We start from the raw sequence: 18,699 nt of genomic DNA on the forward strand, positions 1-18,699 counted from the left end.
TACAACATATATACTATAACCTTGTCATTTTACAATTAAACAACAAACTAATTAAATCTAGATCAAGTTAAAAATTCAATACCCGACGATAAAAAATCTCTCAAACTAATATCATCAAATAAATCAAATAAGGGTTAAAGACGGTTGCTTTTCATTGCTCACATTTATTTCATACATTGCAGTCTCTTGCTATTAAGTATCCAAATACGAAGCATGCTTTGTCATTTCTGCTTTTGTCTTTGAATTTTATACCTAAAAGTAATGTGATTATTTTTATTGAAATTTCCACTATGCAAAATATATACGTAAATCAAAACAAACTATTTGTATTTTACAACTAATTCTTAATTTTGTATTCAAGAAATATGTACACGATTGCAGTGTCCATTCGAATTTATTTCTCTATTCCAAAACCTGCACATTGAAATCAACATCTGCATCTTTAATAAACATTTCTTACGTAAAAAGTAAATTCATGGAAAAACGCATATCGACATAACACATGCATCTTTAATCAACACTTCTTTAATAAAAAAATAGAAATCAATTGAGAAAACGTACATTGAAATCAACACATCCATTTTTAATTAACACTTCTTACATAAGAAATATAAATAAATTACATAAAATTTTGTAATATTTAACTAGTTTGTTTTGTTGTCGGCAACTGGTTCATTGACGTTTAATCGGGCTCAATTTCTCAGCAAGCATTTGTCAAATTCTCCAAACAAAACTTGTTTAAATGTATCAGAGAACAAATGTCCATAGATAATATCTAATTATAATGATCTTGAAATCTGATAATGTACTCTGAACCTTCAAACGTTCTTCCTGATATGAGACCATTCAGTGTAACTGTTAGTTTTTATTTAGATATAACATAACTTGGTAGATTTAAAATATTTATATAACAACGTAATTAAGATATAGATATATAGTATTGAAAAAAGAAATTATACATCGTTCATTAAATGGGATAAAAATAATATGCCGGTATCTTAAGCTTTGAATAATACATTTCAATGTTGCCAACTGACACATTTCATTTCTATTATAAAACCTGTTCCAGTAAGCGAAATCAATATCAAATTAGATGCAGGCTAAACATCTTGTAATTTCATATTATGAGCGAACCATCATTGGTTCGGCGTAGACAAAAATAACACGAATGAAATAATTTATAATCTACTCATAGATGTGTTAAACTGATCATCGTTTTTTTTTTATAAGAAATGTCCATAATCGGTATAAATTTGGTATAAGATTCAGATCAAAATAAAAGAATTTGTATTTCTCCCTTAATTTTTCAGACTTGCGAGAATAAGAACTAGCTTTTTGTTTTTCGCCAACCATTTTCAAGGCTGTTGCTATACAGTTAAAATTTTCAGCAAGGGAATAATAATCAGGGTTAAAATGTTCATCTTTACTGGCTTTTATCATATCTTGTACTGATGTTATACACTCTGAATCTTGTTTTAAATGATAAAGACACAAGAAACGTAGAAAATATATATAAACAGGTGGAGTAATGTAGGCCTGAAATGTAGCCTGTATCCCAAGTTCTGAAGGGAAAACTTTAGATCCCAAATAAAATGATATCTCATCAATAGCATGCCGTCTGTACAGATATCTGTTTTTGTACAAGCTGTGTTCTATATCTGCCTTCTCAACCTCATGCATATTTATGCTGTTTAATCGGTTCTTACCTTGAAATAGTTTATTGGATGAACAATTTACTGACGCATGGGATATAAGGCAGAGTGCTGCTTCATACTGACAGAAATAGAAAAAGTATGTAGCTAAATACAGCCAACCACAAACAGAATCTGCATTTGTTCCAAGGATAAAATACGGTAAATATTTTTTCCGTAATGTGTAAATCCTTTTGTTTGTTTTGTAATCTGTTATATCCATAGTTTTCCCAACATGTTGACAAAATCTAGTAAAAACTGTGGATATTTCAAAGCTGTTAGACATAAAATTAACGAATCGCTGAAGTATAAGACGTCCTCTGTCTTTTGTTTTATTCGAATGTAGACTTTCGAGATTTTGCAAAAGACTTACCATCCCTGCAAACCGAAGAATAGCACTCGAATTTAATGTATTCAATGTATTCATTTTGCATAAAAGTATTTCTATTTTCGAAAACTTTGAAACAAAAGTTTTCCCGAACAAATTTGACAACGTCTTGCAATTTCTGAAACATATTAATCCCTTCAAACACAAATCATTAAGACAATTTATCAGCTCCAGCTGTTGATCTTTGTTGAATCTATGTGCAAACATGTTATTTTCAATTATGAAATAATGAGGGAGAAATTCGTACTGGATACAATATATCAGGCGTTTTATACATTTAATAAAATAGGGCCACAAATTTTCTGGCTGCCAAACTGAAGGGACACATTCCTCAGAAACCCAAAACATTATGTTTTTCAAAAAATATGAACATAACAGCTCGTTTATACCTATTTTCGTGTTGATCATTTCCTTTAATACAAGTTTCATAAGAGCATAGCATAAAAGTTGCGTGTGTGAAAACGAATATATTAGATGCTTCTCTGCCACAGAAAATGAAATTCTCCATTCTAAATGTTCGTTTTGTGACTCTTTACAACCGACTGGTACCAATAGAATTCCATAACTGGATACATGTGACACCAAACTCGGCGGAGGCCAGAAGCGAGCCCTTCGTATCCACGGCTGGGCTTGTTGTATCCATTCCGGGCATCTAAAAGTAGGAAGAACGTCTAAAGTACGATTGTCTGAAACACAAGGACCATGTAAATCAGCTTTTGTAAATTGTCTTGCAACTGACAAAAACCAAAATCTTACATCACCACTCTCTATACGATACTTTCCTTCGTGCATCACGCACAATAGTTTGATAAGGGCAGAGTATTGATGACTTTGTCCTTTAAGTTGTGTAAAGCCTGGACTACAGTCTTCTGTGTCCATAAAAAACCTGTTTGGAATCGTCAGGTCGTCATTTGACTCTTCATTTACAATTACAAACGGAAGTAGAAGCATTGCATCAAAATCGCTACCCATTTCTAAACCTTCTGCCTTACTTCCACTACTTATAAATGTAACATCGTTTCTTTCCATAAAGCAATCTAACGAAGCGTAGTACTGTCGTCTTAACTTGACCACCTCCTCTGTGCCTATGCTTTCACATAAGCAGTGGTACAATGTTTTGGATACTTCTATGTCTGCTGTCATTGCTGTAAAATAAGTTTAGAAACATCATCACGAATAGAGTCTCCCAAATACTTATACTTGACTTTAATCATACTTATTCCATCCGTTTAGAGTAGCTTCATATAGTTGTACATCGATTTTCAATGCATTGGTGCAACATTCTTGGTCAAGTAGGAAGTGGATTCTAAATTATGCATATTAATTATATCTAATTGAAAAAACGACTGATTTGTTAGTCCCTTTTCGACAAGCTACTATGTTTAACTGTTTAAACTATTGCATCTATGATTTTTTATATATTTTTTTCCTGGAGTTTATTCATTGATATACCCTATTTCCATGTTTTGCTATCAACATACATATCATATATCCCGGAAAGCAAGAACCGCAAACGAAACACTTATACATCGATTAAAAAATAGAAATCGAGCATAAATCGCTTCTTTGACTTTTTTCTTCTGATCGTTAATTATTTATAAAAAAAATTTATAAAACACTTCTTGCAATTGCCTTTATAACTTCCGCCTAATGACCATTGAAATAGAAATGTAGCAATAGAAATGCACAAATTATAAGGGTTTTTGCTCTATTATTCACACAGTTAGATCTTTCATATATTTTTTAAGACTTTTTGGAATACCAACAACATTGTATTGAATATGATAACATTATCTATATTCTTATTCAATATTATGATATTCGATACTGATTTAGAAATTAAAAATATACAATACAAAGACATGACCAAAAAATCGATGTAGTAATATATTTGAAAAATATTTGAGGATCTTATGGTCACAAATTGACGTCTCTTCTTCAAATTGGAGTCAGAGCTGACCTAACTGTCAAATATCGAGGTAAGATTTTTGTATTCTTAATCGACGTTCACTTTGACTTCATGAATAAGAACCAAGCCCGATCGGAGAGTTTAACAATATTTGATTTACTTCTGTTTTTAAATTCATATACTAGTTTGTCAGCTATGTTGTGTGCCGCGTTAAATTTTACAAACAGAATGTTGTTCATTCATTCATTCATTCATTCATTCATTCATTCATTCATTCATTCATTCATTCATTCATTCATTCATTCATTCATTCATTCATTCCTTAACCTTGAATGTTATTTGCGCTGTTGGGTGTTAAGTTACGAATCAAAGAAAAGATTAAAGAATTTTGTTAATTTCATAACAGTTCATTTTTAATCTAATTGATGTGTGTCATTTGAAAGGTTGTTTGATCTTTTCTCTCAGAATCATAAAAAAATCATTTGTAATACTGTAGCAACACAAATTAAAAATTCACTTAAAAAAAAACGAAATTCTAAATTCTGTAATATGAATGCACCATTGTTTAACTTACCAAGATAATTATTATACCATTGTTATTACAAAAAAGTCATCCGAATTAGAGACTGAATGTAAAAAAAGGGTTCAATTAGACGGCATCGAAATTAAATTTACTATATGATGACTGTAGATTTTACTCTTATTTGAACAACAGATGGTACGTCGATCTATCAGATAACAACAAATATATTTCTAATTCAATTGAAAAAGGGGGAAGAAAGATACCAGAGGGACAGTCAAAGTCATAAATCAAAAACAAACTGACAACGCCTGTCTAGAAATGAAAGAAGACAAACAGACAAACAATAGAACAAATGACACACCATAGAAAACTAAAGAATAAGCAACACGAACCCCACCAAAACGTTGATTTTTAAATTAATGCAATCATTTTGCCTCGAACTTCTTTCAGTTTTTAAGACAGGAAATCAGTGTTAAATATAGTTGTACTCACTATTTTGCTGAATAGCTTATAATTAAGCCTAACAATATGAACTCATTTCAGAAAACAAAATAATAGATGTAGGGGTCTTTTATACCTTTTATATCTTTTAATATTATTCAACACCATCAGTCATTCGCAATTGACTTGCATACCAATTGCCTGATTATGGTTGATATGTGTCTTTAAATACTTTTGTTTCGTGCAACTGATTTTATAATATGTAATATTTAATTAGGCAGTTGACAATACGAAGGTAAACAGATTAAAGAAATTTGTGTGTGTCATACACTAATGAAAATATTACCCTAAAAAACGGGAATTTGCCTTTAATACTTACAGTCAATACGGAATAGATTGTTAATTTAGAGTATGTAAAATACATACACACGTTTAAGTGTAAATGTGTTACATTATAAAATCTGAAAAACATTTTCACATTATTATAAAAGCTTGACGATAAAAAAAAATGATCAATACTAAAATTTTAAAAAAACTGATTCGGTTTTCATCGATTGTGATATGTCTACATGAGAATATCACAGGATTTAAAATTCCAAAGAAGAACACGACGAATTGTGCATGCGAAGTCGTATCTGCTCACCTTTTGGGATAACTTAAGATCGTATTTGTCCGAGTTTTTAAGTACTGTATAATTCTACTATTTATGTTCTTGTTTTGTTTGCTGCCATGTTGTTGTCAGTGTCTCTTGTACTTGATTTTTGATGTTTCATCTTCATCTGCCTCTTTATATGATTGCTTATCGATCATCCAACTGTCGTTATCACTCATATCACACTTCTAATAAAATTACATATCATGGCTTTTTGAAGTCATATACGTTGATCTAGCAATATTGCCGACGTTAATAAAAGAGGGACGAAAGATGCCAGAGGGACAGCCAAACTCATAAATCGAAAATAAACTGACAACACCCTGGTATGTATTAATACACATAATGATCAATTAGATTCAGATCCAGATCCAGAAATTACATATAATAGTCTGCTTTCTGGACTTATTATTTTCTTATATCACAATATTTGTCAACTATACTTGTAAATATGACTGTAACAGTTACTTTATTGCTTAGTAGGAGAAAATACCAAGCTTAGGGTTCAGCTTGCGGTTAAAACATTTAAAAACTATATTTGCATTGGTGTTATTGTGATGTGAAGTGTTATGTTACTTCTTTTTTTTACATTATCACTGCATGGTAGCAGTAACACAAAAGTAAGAGCATGAAGATTGGTTACATCTGTTATATCATGTGTGAACTTTTATGGTAGGCGGAAGCCCATATCAAAATGGCAAATGACGTATAAAACCAGTATTTTGAAGTTTTTAAAAACAGTGCAAATTCAAGAAGAAATCTTCTCCGATCAAGAATTCAGGAAACAGCAAACTTTAAACATCTTTGCAGAAGTCAATTGGTCAACCTTAACGGTAAGATAAGCATATTTGATAAGATAGAACAAATATATTGTAATTGTTTTATATCTGACTGGTTAAACTTGTTTTGAATCATCCTAACAAAGCGACAGTAATTAAACAAAGCTTTATTTTAGATTATCCTGTTTTCCAAGTTTGAATAAGCTTCCATTGACTATTAATGCGTTAAAAATGTTGTACCCGCAGGAAAATAGAAGTTTATATTGTCTTTTATAGACAGTAAGATACCAAGATTATTCTTGATACTTATACTATGCTATTGGTGCAATTAAACGTTTACTTCATACGTTCACTAGTATCGTAAAAATAGTGCACATTTACGCTAAGTTCCATATTCATTATCGTTTTACTTAAAACATTTTGCAGTATAAAGTGAACAACCATAAAATTGAGAAAGGTAATGGGTAATATGTCAGAGAAACAACAAACCGACCAAAGAGCAGATAACAGCCGAAGGCCACCAGCGGGTCTTTAATGCATTAAGAAAATTACGCTACGGAGGTGGTCTTCAGCTGTCCCCGAAATAAATTGTGTACTATTTCAGTTACATTGGACGTCATACTAAACTCCAAAACTATAAATGAGCTCAAATCTAAACAGAAACATGACTAACAAACAACCATGCATTGTTTCAAAACATTTTTTTCATTTGTACCTAGATCGACTTGCATTCTTTCTGTTTCGAAGCCATGTACAAATACACTTTGTATTTTATGATAATGTCTGCTTGTTATATATTGTTTGAACTTTAAATTATATTATCAAAAGAGGTATTATATATAGTATGATATCCATATGACTAATTTTTCCAGCATATTATAGAATTTTTATTACTTTTGTTTTCTTCTGTGTAATATTGATATTGCTCAAAAGAGGGGCGACAGATACCAAAGGGACATTCAAACTCATGCATGTAGATCGAAAATAAACTGACAACCCCATGGCTAAAAAAGAAAAAGACAAAAACTGACAAATAAAAATGCACAAGACGCAACATTGAAAACTAAAGATTTACCTACACGAACCCTACAAAATGGGCTTCACTAGTATATATTTGTTTGGGGGCCAGCTGAGGGGCGCTTCCGGGTGCGGGAATTTCTCGCTGCATTGAAGACCTGTTGGTGACCTTCTGCTGTTGTTTTTTTCTATGGTCGGGTTGTTGTCTCTTTGGCACATTCCCCATTTCCATTCTCAATTTTATTCATCTCAGCAATATATATCCTTACGATATTTTCTTACTTCTTTTTTGTAGCACAATGCAACAAACAGACGAAGCAGCCAATGCAACGATCAAAGGTAATATTCTTTACATATCAAGTGCATGTGGTATGATTGCAAATGAGACAACAATCCGTCAAAGTTCAAACGATTGGATATAAGTAATAGAAAAGCTTCTAAAATGAAAAACCAACCATAATGTATAGTCGTGTCTCAAATTAGAAAACTAAGTTTCTTTTGTTAAACTAATTATACTTAACTTATATTTAATCAAATATGACAATAGGATATATAAATTTAATTTTTCAACTTTCTAAATATAAAGGGATTATCGGTTTTGACACCACGATCAAAAGACACTCATAGCTAGCAAGTAACAACATATTTTCGGTATGACCTTTTTCATCTTGTTTTTTATTTCAGCTATATTTGATCGAGTTGACATAACTTTAAATTCAACACAGACTGAAGAAGTTTTAGACGTTATTGCTTTTAATGAAAACAACCCTAGCATTATTAGTGTTTTCATTTGGTGTGTGTTCCTGACTGTTTTCTGTGTATTCCTGTGGTGTTTCTTTCAACAAATCAATCAGACAGATTTGCTTTTAGTTTTACAATGTCAGTAAGTATGACTGCTTTATTAAAAGGAAGGATTGTTTTTAAGGCATTAATCATTTGTTGTGTGTGCTTAGGGGTGACGTGGGGAGGGGGAGGGGGTAAATAAATAAGTGATTCTAATTTCTTTGATTATTGAGAATGAATGTAAAACAATCTCCCATTGAAAAGAAGGAAAATAAAAAAAATACTACTATTTTAGTTCAATAAAATAATTATTGTCATTGTATAATTCTAACAAAGCAGTTTGTTTTACTTAACTTCAAAATCTTTTTACAACATGCTCGGAATACCGTTGTTCTCTACAATAATATTGATCTTTGCCTTATTGGAATGGACTGAATTTGAAAGGGCTTTTTCGATCTTTTATAAAAAAAATATTGATTTATTTAATAAACCATGGCGTTAATGCCTCAAAATCGTTTTACAGGTAGCACACGCACAGATCTATAAGGAATTTTCAGTATAATGAAAAGATGTGCAAAATAAGAACTTCCACCAAATTATTCGATACAGATAGGGCGACTTCATGAAAATCGTAAAAAAGGAAACGAAAATGAAAAATTGTGTAGTAACACCTTCAAAAATTACTGGTGGTATCATATTTGATTGCTTTACATCTAATCAGCGCTATCATGACATGAACGAACCTGATATTTTGTGTTAATTTCTAATTGTATGACCCGTAACCTGGATATAAAGTACTTATTTTTTTATAGTTTATTAATGTACGTTTTTTGATTGAGTTAAGCCTGCCAATTGATATTTTACCGTTTGTTTTTCTATATTGTGATGTTATGCTATTGTTTCAGAAAAAGGGGGAAGGTTTGGATCCATTAAAACGTTTAATCCCGCTGCAAATGTTTGCACCTGTCCTAAGTCAGGAATCTGATGTACAGTAGTTGTCGTTTGTTTATGTAATTTATACTTGTTTCTCGTTTCTCGTTTTTTTATTTTATATAGATTAGACCGTTGGTTTTCCCGTTTGAATGGTTTTACACTAGTAATTTTGGGGCCCTTTATAGCCGTTGTTCGGTGTTAGCCAAGGCTCTGTGTTGAAGGCCGTACATTGACCTATAATGGTTTACTTTTTTTTAAATTTTTATTTGGATGGAGAGTTGTCTCATTGGCACTCACACCGCATCTTCCTATATCTATGACAATTAAGAATTGTGTTTCTTAAAGAGATGCGAAATGTACCAAAGGGACAGGAGAAAATAAACTAACAACGACATGGCCATAAAAGATATACGACACAAAACAGTACACAAGACAAAACATAGAAATTTGTAAACAAAGCATTACGAATCAAACCAAAACCTGGGATTGATCATAGGTGCGCCAGAAGAGTAAACAGGTCCTGTTTTTAAATATATAAAAAAGAAAATTTTATTTCCAAAGAAGTTATGTTAACAATTTTTATTTATTCTACATGATTCAAACAACAATTCAACATCGATACAACCGAACCATAAAGATGGACAACATGGTAGAGAAAGTGCTTTTAATCTTTTAAATGAAACAATGTCGGAAAGTTATGAAAAAGAATGATACAAAAAACTATTACCGTCGAATATAAGTCATTCAATAGCACATTGTCGTTATGCTTTTGTCTGATATATGATAAGTTTCTGTTGTCCGTAATTTGATTGTACAAAGATATCATGAAAAAGTATGCATGGATAAAATAAAAACCAGAAAATGACCTGTTCATTGTATTACCTTACAACTTTTACAGCTTCATAAGATCGGTAATTTGATACAACTTACTAAAACTTACAAAACTTACTACTGGACATTATAAAAGAGTGCATCCCTCACCTGTATCATACGGATATCTGCATCAGGGCGAGACAGTAAAATAGTCTTTGCATTACACACAAAAGCTGCTGTGTAAGCTGTAAATCTGATTTCTGGTCTGGTTTCAGCAGAAAGTTGATGAACCATGGGCAGAGTTTCCCTAGGTTCATGTTCTTTTTGACACCTTTCTCGCTAACAATATATTTTTCGCAACTTTCAATTTCGTTTGCCAACTAACAACTAACTAAAGTCAGAAACATGACAGTTGTCTTCTACTCAAATGAGGTGTTTGAGCTTTTGATTTTGCCACTTCCTCAGGGACATTCCGTTTAGAATTTTCATCGTAGTTCGGAATTTTTGTTATTTTCTTTTTCATTATTAGTATCTCTATTGTTATTTTATACAGAAATGTGTAATATCACAGATGTGGTATGATTATCAATGAGATAACAATCCACTAGAGACCCTATGACGTAAATGTAGGTTAATATAGGTCACCAAACGGCCTTCAACAAAAAGTAAAACGTATATCGTATATTAAGCTATCAACGGTCACAACATTACAAAGTGTTAGAGAATTCCCCGAGAAAACAAAAGTCATTTATATGACAAAATCATAAACAAAGAACAAATATGACAGAAAGCAACCGTACATTAAAACCTCAGTTATGAGCACAGATAAAATGTTTAGTTTCGAAAATAAGAAAGAAGATGTGGTATGATTGCCAATGAGACAACTCTCCACAAGAGACCACCATGACACAGAAATTAACAACTATAGGTCACCGTTCGGTCGTCAACAACGAGCAAAGCCCCAACCGCATGGTCAGCTTTAAAAGGCCTCGAAATGACAATGTAAAAGAATTCATACTAGAAAACTAATGGCCTAATTTATGTTATAAAAATGAAACAAAAAAATGTAACACATAAACAAACGACAACCACTGAATTGCAGGTTCCTGACTCGGAACAGGCACATACATACATAATGTGGCAGGGTTAAACATGTTAGAGGGATCCCAACCCTCCCCTAACCTTGGACAGTTGTATAACAGTACAACATAAGAACGAACTATAAAAATCAGTTGAAACCCTTATGAGAAATGTCTTCCTGTCAATCGTTTGAGCCAACTTATCAAATATGACATCTGATTAAGTACCATTTACGTCCAGATCCTCAATGTATTATGGTGAATAAGTTAAAAGCGCCACCAACGTCAGTGAAAAAGAGATAACATAAACTCATAAAACCAATGAAAAGCGAAATGAGGCATTAAGGATTCAAAAGATGATATTTTACAATTCATGCAAGACATAATTACGTCAATATGAGTTTACTCTGTACAAATACTAGATATAAAGAGATGTGATATGAGTGCCAATGAGACAACTTTCCATCCAATTCGCAATTTGAAACGAAAACCATTTTTGGTCAAAGTACGGTCTTCGACACGGAGCCTTGGCCCACACCGACCAATAAGCTATAAATTGCCCAATACTAGTGTACAACCATTCAAATGGGATGAATTGAGTGGCATACACGCAGTATTGATTTTGTCAAACATATAATTTATCATATCTGGATAATCTGTTTAAAAAAACAATCAAATGACGTATACGTTAGACTTTACATTGAATTGTTGTTTGCTCAAGTTCTAATGGCAAATTTTTAATTTAAAGTCATAGAAAGATAGTATATAAACACTAAAACGTCATAACTATTTGAAGTAAGTGTATACCAGTATTATAAAAAGAAATGATCGATTCGAAAAATATGTTATATTTTGATTAAGTATGACTATTGTGCAACAGGAAAGTTTTAGAAAGGTCCACTGTTGTACTAATTAATTGAGATTTTTCTCATGTTAATAAGGAATACCTTGTTAATTATTGTTTGTCATAAAACATTTAATTGCGAATAGAAATTGGGAATATGTCAAAGAGACAACAACCCGACTAAAGAGCAGACAACAGCCGAAGTCCACCAATGGGTCCCCAACACAGCGAGAAAATCCTGCACCCGACGGCCCCTTAACAAATTGTGTACTAGTTCAGTGAAAATGGATATCATACTACACTTCAAAACATACGAATGAACATAAATAATTAAAAAAACATGCAAGACTAACAACGCCAGAGGCTCCTGACTTGGGACAGGCGCAAAAATGTGACAGGGTTAAACATGTTTAAGTGATATATCAAATCTCCCCCTGTACATATAGCCAATGTGGAATAGAGAAGCACATAGCACAACGTGTGTATACAAGACGCAATAGTATATATACATCATTTTTTATTGATCCTTTAAATCACTATATACTGGAATAATGTTGTATACCAGTATTTTTGTCGACAAGTCCGGATGATCAAAGCATTTCTGTGGTTCGTGTTAATTGGTTAATTTTAAGATGAAGTTGGATTAGAAAAAAATCTTAATTATATAATATCTGTTAGAAGAATTTAAATGTCGGTTGGTATTAGGTGACAGACAGAAAACGGCAGTTTACAGATGTTCATAATTAAGGTTTTAAAAAGTCAAAACATTATCAAAGGTACCAGGATTATAATTTAATACGCCAGACACGCGTTTCGTCTACAAAAGACTCATCAGTGACGCTCTTATCAAACTAGCTATAAATCCAAACAAGTACGAAGTTCAAGAGCATTAAGGACCCAAAATTCCAAAAAGTTGTACCAAATACGTTTAAGGTAATCTATGCCTTGCATAATGAAATTCTTAGTACAGTCAAACCTGAGTAAACTGGACCCTGAATAAACCGGTTTCCTGTCCATTCCGGCCGAAAATTAAATTCCCATTGTTTTCTCTTCAAAGTATTTGTTAAAATACTCTTGATAAACCAGACCCTGTGTATTCCGAATTCCGGTCTTATTATGCAGTCCCAATACTCTGAATTACATTAATTATTACCTGTCAAAACCGGTTGGTCTAATTAATTTCATTAATCGATATGCAATCAAAACATATTTGTTTATACAATATGGCTTTTCAGGATAATCAGTACAGTAGTCTATTACTTATTAAAACAAATCTTAATAATATTTCAAAGTCATCCCGGTTAACGCACATTAATTCATATTCTGAGGAGAGTTGAACTCTTTATGATAATTTATATCATTTACGACAACACAAAATCATAAAGTATAATCTTTCGTTTGAATACCAAAAAGAACAATGTACGAGTTCATTGTATACTATAGAATATATAAAAAAGAAGATGTGGTATGATTGCCAATGACACAACTATCCACATAAGACCAAAATGACACAGATATTAACAACTATAGGTCACCGTACGGCCTTCAACAATAAGCAAAGCCCATACCGCATAGTGAGCTATAAAAGGCCCCGATAAGACAATGTAAAACAATTCAAACGAGAAAACTAACGGCCTTATTTATGTAAAAAAATGAACGAAAAACAAATATGTAACACATAAACAAACGACAACCACTGAATTACAGGCTCCTGACTTGGGACAGGCACATACATAAATAATGTGGCGGGGTTGACATGTTAGCGGGATCCCAACCCTCCCCCCTTACCTGGGACAGTGGTATAACAGTACAACATAAGAACGAACTATAAAAATCAGTTGAAAAAGGCTTAACTCATCAGATGGACAAAAATACAAGTGGACGTGGCCCGGTACTAATACATCCCGACACAAAAAGACACAATAAACTGATCTGAGAGTACTCGCAGTTATCTGACAGCTAGTTCAAAGCCACTAACAACTAATAAAAAAATCATGCTACTAAGACTAAACTATCAACATACTAGGAATATTTAGTTAGCTTTTAATCCCCTGATAACAAAATCAATATTTATACCAATAAAAACAATATTCAATGATCTTATTACAGTGTTGAATAGGTAACCTTTTAGAATAAGTTAATTTAAAGGAGCGACAAGTTTACATTGATCATTTCTAAAGGAGTAGGGGCATTAAGCCTAGTTTTGGCCCAAGAAAATAAAATGTATGATAACCATTTCAAATTGGCACATAGTGTTTAGAAATGCATCGGGTCAAGAAATATAAATGAAAAACATAAAGATTTTTATCCGATGTCGTCACAATTACGTCATAATATGTACTGTTTTCACAAAAACGATGAAAGATACAGAATTTATGCAGTTTTCTATCTGTATTTCCGTTGTGGAAACATCCCGCGCAGCCAAGAAACAACAAAATAATTTAACAGAAGCTTTATTATAACAATTGGCATAATCTCACCAAATATAAAGTTGTTTCTTGGGTGCGCACATACTTTTTCAATCAAAAATATACTTAAAATTTTATGAAAAAACAAGGAAAATCACTAAATTTAACATAATATGCAAATAAAGTCATGATTTGTTGCTATGGTGACTTGTTCGATGTCAATTTTTTTTTTCTTAGTACCTTATACCTTAGTCAAGTTTTCAGTTATTTAGGAATATTTATGATAACTTTTAAATTTGCAGTAATTCTTGGGCCAAATAAGGGCCTTATTGCCCCAACTCCTTTCCGGGCACGGTTAACAACATTTCCGTAAAAATGAGGATGTGCTATCCAGTTTGAAATAAGTTTTCTACAGGTACAACCAAACTTCAAAACCAAATCTTTATATCTATGGAACAATTTAGTAAAGGTTTTAAGTAATTTATGGTAACGATATCCCTGGTTTAATAATTTACCAGTAATACATATGTTGCGTTCGTTAAAATCAAAAAAAGTTAAAATCAAAAAAAAGCCTGCCAATTTCAAATTATAAAATATAACATATGTACACTTCATAAACATTACAAATATTCACTATACAGGCATTGCAATTATACACTAGAAATATAACAAATGTACACTTATATAAACATTGCAAATTTTACACTTTATAAACACAACAATTATACACTAAAGAAACCTGACAATAATTATTGTACAGATAAAGTTAAAAGCTTTTTTTCTGCCCATCTTTTTGTGTGGGTATCTTATAAATTATTTACTATGTTGAAATTAAGGTACAGAACTGTTAGTTGCTTCTAACATTAGGTGGATTTATTCTTGTAACTAATTGTAAATCCAAGGTTACAAGTGGACTTGTTTTTTAGACTACTATTGCCCCGGAATAGATGGTTGATTTTGAAAACAGGGACCCTAAGTCTGTTACCTGGACGACTAAGGTAATTGTATACAGAAAATATTTTGGAATAAAAAGTTTATGTGTTAAAAAAAAAACTTTTTTATTTACCTTCATTGTTTGTAATCTTCTTTATCAATTTGACCTGGTTCTGAATAGCTTTAAAAGCTACGTAGTTGTCACAAATTATACTGTACAAATCGAGAACGTTTATTGGTATCTTCTGTGGTTGTGCATTCTTGACGGCTTTCTGTGCATTCCTGTGGTCTTATTGCTAAACAAATCCAGTAGAAAGATTTGCCTTAACTTTAAACATGTCTGTACAAAGAAAGGCAATAGTAGTATAACGCTGTTCAAAAGTCATAAATCGGTCTAGATAAAAACAAATCCGGGCCACAAACTTAATACAGAGGAAAACACACCAATTATAAGGGGGAAACAAAGGAAAAGAGAAACACTGCAATTACAACAAAAACAAACGTCAATTCAACATCCAAAAAACGAACTATAGGATAACAACTGACATATTCCTGGCTTGGTACATGTGCTTAAATAAGAGGACGGGTCGTTGTTTTAGACACTGACGATTTCTCTCATGTATTAAGGAGAAGGGGGAATGAATACATATACAATATAAGGTCAATGAAAGAAAATCGTAACTTTTTTATATGAGACTGAGAACCTGGGTAGAACCTCGCCCTTCCCTAGTTTTGCGCTGAGTACAAAAATGTGACATTGACCTAATATTGTTTTTATACTGCAACTTAAACTAACACATTGATAGCTTTTTAAATCGTAACACAAATGTCAAACTTTCTTTCATCCCTTAATGAAGCCCTGATTGTAGAGAAAGTGTTCCGTGATGAAATTGACATTATACAAAGTATAACTGAGGTTACTATATTCAGGAAATAAACACAACTAGATGCAGTATAAATTAAATAATTCCAACTTGTTAAAAAAATATTCCGAAAGGAAATAAACAAAAAAATATTGTTTCCATTGCAATTTGGAAAATAATAAAAATAGCATAGAGTTCAATAAAAACAATGTTGTCACTGTATGTTATTGATAAAGAATAGTTTGGTTTTATCAAAGTACAAAACTAAATTTTACCGTAGAAAACTGAACGGAAGTAATTACCGCTTTTTAATCTATAGTAATCTCCTCTCTGTTATATAGAAAAAAAGTAAAATCACAAAAATACTGAACTCAGAGGAAAATCCAATCGGAATGTTCATAATCACATGGTAAAATCAAATGACAAAACACATCAAAAACGAATGGACAAGAACTGTCATATTCCTGACTTGGTACAGCTAAACCTCTCCTTTTGATGACAGTCTCATCAAATTCCGTTTTATTTACAATGATGCGTGAACCAAACAGAGATAATAAACAGTTGTTGCTGTTATATGTGTATCATTGTTGTGCAGTGTTTGCAACCTGTAAAACGTCTAAATTCAGTTGAAATACTTGACCTGGATTCAAAATAAAATGCAGTGAAAAACAAAATGTGTGATGAATGCAAAATAAAATGCAATCGAAAACAAGATAACAAACAAAACTGATCATTTTAACAATCATGAAATATCTGAACTCGATAAATGAAAACAATGATTATTTGAAGCATGTGCTAAAACAACTTTTTTTCCTTTTTCCTTTTAAAAAAATATGTCGAGCTTTAGAGAAAATATTTTTCACAATAAATGACCATATGACAACAATTCGGAATTCTTAATGAATACTTTTATAGTAATTATTTGTTTTCAGAACTCAAAATGATCTGGGAGGATGAAACTTGAAGAATTCCACAACGGCAATACACAGTTGGAAACGTCTCTAATACGAATATAAGCTATCTCAAAGAATTTCTTAATATTCTAAGGTTTGGGGAATGGACGAATACACAATTTGTATGCAACTACATGTACAGGTTGAAATGAAGTAAAGTGTACCAAAGGAACATAGTTCCTTCATCAAGTGAAATAAAACTTACAGAGACATGGCAAACACAAAAACCGACAAATTAAGCGAAACAAGTCCGCAAGACATTAACTAGAAAAAAAAGTAAAATCCCAAAAATACTGAACTCCGATCGCGAGGAAAACTAAAAACGGAAATTTTCGAATCAAATGGAAAAATCAAAAAGTCAAACACATCAAACGAATGGACAACAACTGTCATATTCCTGACTTAGAAAACTTAAGATTCAACAACACAAACCCATCCAAAAAACCATGTGTGATTCAAAATGAATATATAGTGCTTGCTACACAACCGACACCATTCGTTTTGCATACAAGTACAATTTAAAACAATTCCATTGATATCCGTTATTTTACCATCTAAAAATATACAAAGTAATATCCGTTATTTTACCATCTAAAAATATACGAAGTAATATCCGTTATTTTACCATCTAAAAAATATACGAAGTAATGTCCGTTATTTTACCATCTAAAATATACGAAGCAATATCCGTTATTTTACCATCTAAAAATATACGAAGTAATATCCGTTATTTTACCATCTAAAAATATACGAAGTAATATCCGTTATTTTACCATCTAAAAATATACGAAGTAATTGTGGTCACGACATTTGATATATATTCGGGTTCATTTTCGGCATAGATATTAAATTATGGTTAACCAAACCATTATGGCGTCCAAAAATTTGTTGGATGTATTATCGTCAATTCACCAATGGCTTCTTTGTTTTCATCAAATGTATCAAGGAAGTCAATCAATGATAGGAATGAATTTATCAGAAATAACAGGTTTGAAATCGGTCGCTCTTGCATATAATATCTAGGGAAGACAAATAATCCAGATGTATATGTATATACGTTAGCCATCATTCATTTTAATGGAATTAGTTAAACGTAAATAAAATTAATATAAGTAGATGTGATAACGGATGTACAACCTGTACAACCTAAATTGTACATTTATCAGTAAAAAACAGATTCGAATAGATAACTGGTTAAATAAAGAGCGTCGTTTGACTATGTTGATTTTTGTGGTACGAAACCTTGCCTTGTCGGAATGCAGACATGAAATATGATGCCGTGTTAGCCTCACGATCTAACCATTCAACAACCCTTCCAACGATTCTTTTATAGTCATAAGAGTGAATTGCTGCACTAGATTTTTTGTTTTAAATTTCTACCATCGTCAAGTTTCACCCCTTTACAACCTAGTCAGATTTATTCTGATTTTTTTTTTATTCTCAATGGTTAAGAGATTTAATTTGTTAATATTTGTGCATGAGGTTTAACTGATTGGTTATTCTATTTGATGGTGTTTGCTTGTTTGTTTATTTTGGGTTTGGGTTTTTTTTTAGGAGAAGGGGTTACACAACACAGGTATATTTTTGTCAACTGTGTCACTCGTAGTTGGTAATAAAGTGCTTTGATATTGTAAAATCATTTCAGTTAGGATTGTAGGCTTTCAGGATTTTAAATAAAATCGTTAACGAA

The 18,699-nt window shown here is 31.9% G+C and overlaps 1 protein-coding gene across 1 annotated transcript; it reads right to left on the reverse strand.

Moving 5' to 3' along the window:
• Positions 1-1,009: 1,009 nt before the first annotated feature.
• LOC143056609 (uncharacterized) lies at positions 1,010-5,046 on the reverse strand. The gene is made up of 2 exons (XM_076229722.1): positions 5,004-5,046; positions 1,010-3,224 (listed from the first exon to the last, which is right to left on the reverse strand). Exon 2 carries the CDS (start codon positions 3,220-3,222, stop codon positions 1,210-1,212), a length of 2,013 nt encoding a protein of 670 aa, XP_076085837.1. The 5' UTR covers positions 3,223-3,224; positions 5,004-5,046; the 3' UTR covers positions 1,010-1,209.
• Between the last annotated feature and the right edge of the window lie 13,653 nt (positions 5,047-18,699).

The sequence above is a fragment of the Mytilus galloprovincialis genome, chromosome 13, assembly GCF_965363235.1.
Source record: "Mytilus galloprovincialis chromosome 13, xbMytGall1.hap1.1, whole genome shotgun sequence".
Classification (NCBI taxonomy): domain Eukaryota; kingdom Metazoa; phylum Mollusca; class Bivalvia; order Mytilida; family Mytilidae; genus Mytilus; species Mytilus galloprovincialis.